The 9,279-nt window shown below is 35.8% G+C and overlaps 1 protein-coding gene across 1 annotated transcript; it reads right to left on the reverse strand.

The window, feature by feature from the left end:
• Positions 1 to 6,266: 6,266 nt before the first annotated feature.
• LOC140805047 (citrate synthase, glyoxysomal-like) lies at positions 6,267 to 8,624 on the reverse strand. The gene is made up of 8 exons (XM_073161231.1): positions 8,409 to 8,624; positions 8,197 to 8,282; positions 7,886 to 7,990; positions 7,384 to 7,446; positions 7,109 to 7,218; positions 6,777 to 6,896; positions 6,624 to 6,699; positions 6,267 to 6,504 (listed from the first exon to the last, which is right to left on the reverse strand). The coding sequence occupies exons 5-8, from the start codon at positions 7,183 to 7,185 to the stop codon at positions 6,343 to 6,345; spliced, it is 435 nt and encodes a 144-aa protein (XP_073017332.1). The 5' UTR covers positions 7,186 to 7,218; positions 7,384 to 7,446; positions 7,886 to 7,990; positions 8,197 to 8,282; positions 8,409 to 8,624; the 3' UTR covers positions 6,267 to 6,342.
• Between the last annotated feature and the right edge of the window lie 655 nt (positions 8,625 to 9,279).

Consider the following 9,279-nt stretch of genomic DNA (forward strand, 5'->3'; position numbering starts at 1 on the left):
TGTTGGATCTTCAACAAAAATAGGAACATGTTGGCAACCCGGCTAATAATTTCACAAAATTTATTAAACCAAAGATTTTAATTAAGCATTAATGTGCCTAATTAACTCCCCTAATGAGCCTAAGCTTTGTTATTGTTTTTAATTAATATTTAAAGTGCAAAAATCCTACCCCATTTCATACGCCCCACACCCCTGAAACACTCCAAATTTCCCTTCAAGCTTACACGGCACACACACAAGGAATTGAAGGGAAACTATCGAAATCTTCATAGTTTTTCAAGCCAAGGTTCTCCTCATCGTCGTTCTTCAATCGTCAACTTTTAATCGTGCGTTACAAACGCAAAGGCACGCCATATTATTCCCTTTAATCATCTATCACACCATAGTATTTGTATTATCATGGATTGCATGGCAAAACAAGCCACACTTCTTATATTTTTGTAACTATTCATGAACATGTGTTAAACTCTTGTGTTTTGATCCATTTTTTTAATATGTGTTGAAGGGCCTGCCATGAACTAGGATGTTAAGGGGCATGTTTTACACAAGTTTAAGGGTCCTAGATCTTGCACAAAACGTTGCACATGAACATGAACACAAGATGGAACCACTTTTCTGTCATATTGATCAAAGGGCTCGGGTTTTGAGGGTATGGTGTCTAGGCTTGGTCTCAGTTGGGACCATGGCTGGCTAGGTTCCGTGAGGGGTCAGGGAAGGTCACCAAGCCACGATAGGACTCGAGTCGAGGGCTGGGGACTCCTACTCGAGAAGCAAAGATGCAGCGTGCTGGTGCAGCAGCCGCATAAGGGAGATTAAGCTCGGTCAGGGGGCTCTGGGATGGGCTAGATCAAGTGGTTAGGGTCCTAGGAGGGTGCTTGAGGGTAAGGGTCAAGGCTCGGTTGGCTATGTCCTAGACGCGCACGTAAAGTCCTAGCTCAATGGGAGTTCTCGGCCATGGCTGTGTTCTGGTTTTGTGGTTCGGTTTTGGGGCTAGGGTCAAGTCCTAAGGGTTCAGTAGGGTCCATAGGTTGCTCATGATGGTTCGAGCATGGCACGATAAAAATTTAATTTATGTTAGAGTCAATGAAATTAAGAAAATGTCAAATTCTAGGATTTTACGTCTGTTTTACACCTAGAAATTAGTAAACGTCATGACAGTCTTCTGAATGCTGTTTTATATGTTAAAATGATTATTTTAAATGTTTATGGATTTTTATGATTTAATATGGACAATTAAAAGATATGTTGCATGCTTTGTTTAAAAAGAAAAATGATATTTTTATGCAAGATTTTTTAAAAGTTATGATAATATAAAACATTGGAGGATGGGAAGTAATTGTAACTATTATGATGATATGATTAGGGATATCGTGAGAGAAAAAGCTCCAATGGGAGCCTATTTACGGGAGAAGACCCCACAGAGAGCTCATTCGTGGGAGAAGGCTCTAGAGGGAGCCCGACGATCTTATTTCCATATGATAATGATAGGCCAAGGCTCAGTTGACGGGTGAGAGTGTCGCTGATGTCTCTGCCGCCCACTACCGTGGTTACATGATAGATGGATCCATCGACCTTGTGCTATGAAAATCACAATTAACGATCCAAATTCAATAAAAGGAAAACATATATGCTTATGATTAAAAACAAGGGAAATGTTTATGATAAAATGATGAATGATATGGATTGATGAAAAGGAAAAATGTTATGTTTATGCATGATCATTGAAACATTATTTCGAGTAAAAGTATTTTCACTGTTGCATGTGACATGTATACGTATAACTTGTTATCAAGATTATGGTGTGTTGAGTCTTTAGACTCACTAGGTGATGGATGTATGTGATTATGTTAATAATGATAATGGTGGTCTTGATGGTTGACTTTGCTAGACTGAAGGTGCACATTACCCGAGGACCAGCGCTTCTAGTTTTCCGCATTTACGTTTATGATTAATGACTTTTAAGATTATGTTAAAAATATTTTACGACTTTTAATTATGCTTTGAGTGGTTTTGGATAGGTTTATAGTATGAGCTATACTTTTCAAATTAATGCTTTTATATTTGGTAAAAAGTGGATGGTTTTATGTTTTAGGATATTTCCTTTGGTTTTCAAATATTAGTTTGTTGTTTTATTATTAAAATGATGTCAAAAATATTTAATAAATATTGGGTATATTCGGCCGATTTGAATAAGTGAGTGTTTAAAAAAAATAAAGAAATAAACTAATACTTTTAAAGAAAACGAGTAGTGGACGTTTCAGTAGCATCTCCAGGACTACTAGCTCGACTCAAGTGCAAATGACCATTTTGCCCCTGGAAACCCTAATTGACCATTTTACCCTTAGACATCAAAATTTCTACTCGAAGCCAACCAAACTTATTAAAACACCTCAAAACATATTTATAATCATTTTCGAGAAGTAAACTCGAGCTCATGCATTAATTTCTATAATACATTTTAAAACTTGGACTAGGGTCCCAGTTTTAATCCGCATCAACCCGAAACTCAACCAAATATTTCCAAACTTAAACTGTGAAATAACAAATCCTAACTAAGCCTCGAACACCCAATTTCAGACCACACGAAGCCCTCAAAAACCCTTTGCAAGCCGCTAGAATTTTCTGCATGTAAGAACATTCGAACCTTAGTGCACATAGCCCCCAAATCTCGACCCTAGGACCAAAACCAACGTGACCAGCCCTTAGCCAATTATCCTAAGACCATGAACAAGCCATGAACTCTCTCGTGGACCAACCAAACCCACGCCTACAGCCTCTACATGTCGGATCGCTCGGCTCGTCCAAGAATCAACCTAACTCGCAACATAACCTTCGCATCGACTCCAACTTTGCGTCCAGCAGCTCATGGACCCTTCCCAGCCTTGACACGACCCACGAGGGACTGAACCAAGGCTTGGACAGAGCCCATGCACGCTGCTCTCATCCCTTTCACCCAATCTATCCATATCGAGCCCTAGCACTAGACAAAACCCATCGGCCCTTGCATGAATCGATCCCAAAGCCTATCTTCACTCCTAGACGCATTCTAACATGATGTAACATAGCCCATACACCGAGGTCTAGCAGCCCCTTACACGCACACAAGGAAACGTGAGCTTCATGTCAAATAATATGCATATTTTTTTTTTTGTAAATATCATGTAAATCCAATGCAAAATGATAGATCTATGTATTACCATACAAAAATCATTCAAAACACATATCATGATATAATTGATGAGAAAAAGAAGGTATAGGGCGTGCCTTTTCGTATTTACGCTCGAAAACCTTGACAGCAATCGCGTAGAACAGGTACCGGAGGGACGGGGAAGAGTTCCTATGAAGGTTTCTTACAAATTCGACCTCAAATGCTGTTGTTTTACGTGAAGAGGCTGCTGGAATTTTGAGAGGGAAGGCCGTGTGGTGCGGTGATGAGATTAGGGTTTTGGAAGGGTAGGGTTTGATATAATAAAAGTGTATATAGGCCCTTAATTAAAATTAACAAGAATGTATAGGAGTTAGGCCCAAAATATATTAAAATAGGCTAATTAAGCCCACTAACACACTCGTAAAATATTTTGTTTATGTACGTTTTTGTTGAAAACGTTATCGAACCCTCAAAAAGTTCTCTGTTTTGCAAAAAATTGAATATCGGTTTAAAATACGGGTCGAGTCGTAAAAAAACCTTAAAAACCCATTTACAAAAATCCATTATATTTACATCGTAAATTAAATATTTATTCAATAAAACATTTTTCCTTAAATGTCCCCAATCTCTGTTTCTCGTTCGAGGTGAAATACTGCTAAAAGCCTTATATCATGCAATCTTAATGAACGAAGAATTAAAAACACATATTCATGTTAAAATCATGCCTTTATTGCATGAAAAATAATTAAACACTCATTTTAACAAAACTCTATATTTGCATGCAGTCAGGTTACATCGTTCGAATTTCTAGACATTACAACGAGTCTCATATAAGTTTCTGTTTTTTTTATCTCAAATGATGATGATGATATTAATAATAATATTAAGTAAGATATTCTCATATCTAATTGTTTTTGTCCATAAAACATACAATATTTTTTTCTCCCATCAATGCACATCCCCGAAACTCTTATTTTTATAGGGGAAAAATTTAAAACTCAAACATATATAATATTGAATTTTTTTTAAAATAAAAAAAATATGTCTATATAATTACACTGTTGTAACATTTCATGTTCGCAATATTGATTTTGATGTTAACAAAATTTGTTATTTTGTTACTAATGATTTACCTAAGTGCGCATGAGACTGAAACTGATCGGGCTTTGAACCGATCAGTTACTAAGGCCAAAAGCTATCAAATACATAAACTGAAAAACCAACTGACTGCGTGAAACTTGAATCAGTTCAACTGATATTTCATAAACAAGTTCAACTGATTGTCCAGCTGATAGGTGGTTCAGCATAAGACCTTCAGAAGCCCGACCAGCTAATGAAGAGTTCAACTGATGAAGAGCCCATCTGACCAATTCAATTGAAAGAGTGAAATCAATTCAACTGACGAGTCAACTGATTTCACCAGATCAACTGAAAACCAGTTCAACTGACCAGTTAGAGCATCAGTTTGGAATCAATCAGTTTACAGAACACGACAAACTTATCAAGGTGAAATTCAGCTGCTCGCATTAAGGTAAACCAACTGTACTATCTATAGTACAATAATGGACGTTGCAGCAAAGCTCAAAGACAAATGTTCTGGAATGACTGTCAGAAAAGTCGAGACACAAATTTCAAGGAACACATTCAAACTGCAACGATCACATGCGATGAGTCTTGATTTACGGTCGCATTGCTGCTATAAATACAGAACAAGGCCATCCACAACAATAAGTTTGTGGAAAAACAAGAGATAAAAGAAAGGGCACGCTTATTGCATATCAGCTTACAAAGAATCAATCAGCCAAGTCGAGGGAACACTTCAAGTTATATCAGCTTAGTGTAGAAGCTTATTTTCCTCAATGTGTGAGAACACCTTCCGAGTTGTTTTCAGATATTGGTTCACACACACACACACACACACACCTCCACTCAAATATAGTCTTTCACAAAGACGTAAAACTTGTGTATGTAGTCTTTGACACACAGACGTTAAACAAGTGTTGGCTGGAAGTTGATGCCTTCAGTATAGACTAGGAGTTCAGTTAGGAAGTGGGTAAGTCCTAAACTAGGTGGATTTGTACAAGGTGTTGTATAAATCAAAGTATCTCAGTGAATCCTACCCGAGGTGGTAGAAAGGGTGATGTAGGAGCAGTTGAAGTCTCCGAATATCCATAAACATATATTGTGTATTAACTGTTTAACTGTATTTTAAACTGATTTGATCAGTTCAGCTGATATCAATTCAGTTAAGTCCATAGCTGAACTGATAAAAACCAGAATTGATTTTCCGTATTTCAGTCGATCAGTTACACAGTCATTAGATTTCAAAATCTATCAATTTTTATTAACGAATGATTATTTCGAGTGTTTTCCGCTTGATTTGAAACCAAACTCGATCTAATTCATCGGTGTATACATTCTTAGAACACGAGATTTTGCTGCTCATTGAGAATATTGTGTTTGAAGCAACCTCAAAGATGATTGAACAGATCCATCATACACATTATATTAATTGTAAGATTAAATAAATTAATACACGAATTGCGTGTCACTACAAGAAAATTGATCTATAGTGACGGGAAATGTCGTCATTAAATGTCCAAAACCGGTCATAAATTAATTTTAATGACGGGAAAATTCCCGTCATATACCTTCATTACTGCCCTCCTAGGTAAAAATAATTAATGACGGTAACGAGATCCCGTCATTATTGGTATAACATATTTAGTGATGAGATTATACCATCATTAAAATGAATATAAGTGACGAAATATTTCGTCATTATACTACCATTTGCCTCTCACTAAATAATATTTTAATGACAACACATCTCCTCATTATATCATTATTTACCTCTTACTATAAGTTATTTTATTGATGAAATTTACTATAATTATTAGTCATGAGCCCCTCACTAAAAATCTATTTAACTATGAAATTACCTCTCATTAAATCATTTATTACCCTCATTAAAAAAAAATTTAATTGTGATGAAATTTATAATAATTATTTGATATGAATTTGTTATTATATTAAAGATGGCATTATTAATAAAATATAAAATATGGAACAAGTAATTTTTTTGAACAAAATATTTTATATAAACAACGACATCCATGTCCATTCATATATTCAAAATTTACAGAATTTCGATTTGTTCCAAAACATGAGTTCCATTTTGATGGATACTTGAATTATTTCCTAATATCTACTCCTTGGAGTACAAAAATATTTGAGGACCATAAATGGTGATCACTTAGTAGTTGCTTCAAAATATCATAGACAAATTTCCTAATCAATGCTTGAATTCTTCTAATCTTCTTTGAAGCACGAATCAGATTAAGGCAGCGTGTCATCTGTAAAACATAAATAGAAAAAATCAATTAAAATAAAGATGTAATTCAAACAAAAAGTAAGAGTAAAAACTTTGTTGATGTCGAAAGAGCAGCTACATGGGCACTAGAATACTTCATACCTCATTAGCTCCACCATGAAGGGGACCATACAAGGCTCCAACTGCTCCAGAAAGGGCTGTATACACATCAACACCACTGACCAAGCAAGATAACGTTAGTTAAAAGTTGAAAGAATGATTTTCTCCATCTCAGGCAAGCAAGAAGATAGAAACCTTGAAGCTAGGTGCCTAGCAGCAGCAGTGGAGCAATTCATTTCATGTTCTGCATGCAATACAAAAATAATATCGAGGGCCCGAGCAAGTCGAGGATTTGGTTTATAAGTTCTGTTGCCCCTGTTCGTTGCATAATGAAAACCTCCAGTTATAAAGCATCTTAATCTTGAAAAATAAACATTTGCCAATGTATTTTTGTATTGAAGTGGATATTCTCTTGGTTTGAAAAAGAAAGTGAAAACAGAAAGTAAATCAAATATCATGAATCCAATATATATCATGAATCCAATATATTGAAACGGTTTGGAAAGAAGGTAGAAAATAGGTCGTACAATGAATCAAGCAAATATAAGAAGTTCTCTGAGTATGAAAGGTTGCCAGATGGTAGAACCGGTGGCCTACCAGCCATCCTCAAATAAGCGGCAGTAGCTATAGTTGGCGCCTGCATTATTAGAATGTTTGTTAGTGCTGTCACCACAAGAGGTCATGATAAATATGACAAAGAATGCAGAAACAATTGTCTCTCTCACAAGAATGTCAATATCTAGTCATGAACTCGGTAACAGAGTTGTTGTTAGAACTGAAAAGTAAAGAACAAAGACATCACCTTCCCCAGTATGCGTACTATTTGTTTGGCTCACACTTGTTTAGACTTGTATAAGTCTTGCCCCTAAACAAAATACAAAACAAATCATCCAACTTGCAGATTATTGATATAAGTTGAAAAACATCAAGGAAATAAGATGTCTAGCAATAGGATGATGGTCTACCAGACTCCAAGAGACAAAAAGATGGCCACTTTTCTGAAGGATGCAAGCAGCTTAAGAACTTTAAGAAAAGGAAATGTTATTCAATCTTGATTCTAGCGACATTTCTAAAAGCCCAGAACGTCACAAAAACATTCTATGTAACCAAAAGTTAGTATCTTCAACGTGTCCATGCCATGGTATGGAAGCGGGGTCCTGGAATTCATGCTAAAAAAACCCACACTTTGAAGTGAGATTGGTCTCTTAGCTTCAACTTCCAAAACAAGGACAATTGTGAAAAACAGATAAATTAAAGGAGAAGTAGGGCAGTAAGAAACTAGGATTCTCAAGCTAATGGCTTACTCTTAAAGCTGGATTAGCATCTGGATGAAAGACAGAAAGAACACTCATTGCACTGACAAGGACACCCATTGGGTGTGCATCATGGGGCATCGACTGTATAATATCCTGCAAAACATCGTGAAATACATTGAGCAAACATACCATCTCTTTCTAACAGGAATTAGATTGAGTAACAGAGGCAAAAAATATGGGTGGTTAAAAGAAAAGAGTGATTTATAAGTGATTCTCCGCCATAGATGAGCATGATAGAAAGAATTTCAATAAATAATTTGTTCTTATTGAACATCTGTGGAGGGGAAAGACAAGCGTACCAATATCCCTTGAGTAACAGCTGAATGCTGTGAAACGGTAAATTCCCAATCTGCCAACTGGCTTTCAGATGGTAAATTACCATACACTGCCATAGAAAGGGAAATAAATTTATTATAAAAAATAATGAGCAAATGTTCAAAAGGTAATTAGTTCAGAAACGAGAGAGAACCGAAAAAATAAAGTAAATTTCAGATTCAGAATGAGCGCAAACCTCTCTCGGAGAAACGTGATGGCGGAGTGCAAATCGACTTTTCACTGGGAGAGGCAACCTTACACGTCTTACACAAACCCCACCGCTGGGATTCTTCTTCTCTCAGTCGCACCGATTATGAGAGAGAACCGAGATTGAGAGATAAGCGATTGTGAGAGGCGAGAAAAATCAGTATGTGAGAAAAAACGTCGAAGGGGGAGGGGAGGGGAGGGGAGAGGAGGGTTTACACAAATTAACTGTTGAAAGTGAGAAATATAATTGTATTTGGGGTAAAAGATATTTTTAATTTTTTTAATAATGAAAAATAAAAATACATTGTGTAGGCGTCTTCTGTAGGAGTAATGAAATAATTTTATACATTGCGCCTAAAATCTGTAGGCAATTATGAGGGGAATTTTTTTGTAATCAAATAATGACGGGATTAGTTATCTATAGCTACGAAAATGAGAATTCGTTACTAATAATTTAAATATTTAATAATGGTTTTTTTTACCCTCATAATAACTTCAAAAATTATGTTTTTAGTGACCCATTTTTCATACCCTCATTAAATTTTTGTCATTATAAACCAATTTTCTTGTAGTGTGTCAAGAGTGGTATTTATTTATTACTCTCAAAAACAATGTCGTCATTTTTAGTAAATTTATTAGGCAGTAACATATACCGAATACACAGCCGTGAATTAAATAATCTTCTTGAAAGGCTTTATGAAATTGAAATTTCTAATAATCTTATTTATAATTAATTAATTACATGTCGGTGAAGGAGCTAGCATAAGGTAGTACACTCACAACAAATACAATGATCCAATTTTAATTCTCGGTGATCTCACATGTCCGAATTAATTTTAAACCGTTGATCTAACACGAAC

Source organism: Primulina eburnea, chromosome 11 (genome assembly GCF_022965805.1).
Source record: "Primulina eburnea isolate SZY01 chromosome 11, ASM2296580v1, whole genome shotgun sequence".
NCBI lineage: Eukaryota > Viridiplantae > Streptophyta > Magnoliopsida > Lamiales > Gesneriaceae > Primulina > Primulina eburnea.

Bases quoted from the DNA above. Each gene is read 5' to 3' on its own strand.
- LOC140805047 (XM_073161231.1), bottom strand. From the start codon at position 7,185: ATGGCTGGTAGGCCACCGGTTCTACCATCTGGCAACCTTTCATACTCA. The intron at 6,700-6,776 runs GTTTCTATCTTC...TTGCTTGGTCAG, and splicing joins GCTAGGCACCTAGCTTCAAG to TGGTGTTGATGTGTATACAG. The intron at 6,505-6,623 runs GTATGAAGTATT...TATGTTTTACAG, and splicing joins TTCATGGTGGAGCTAATGAG to ATGACACGCTGCCTTAATCT.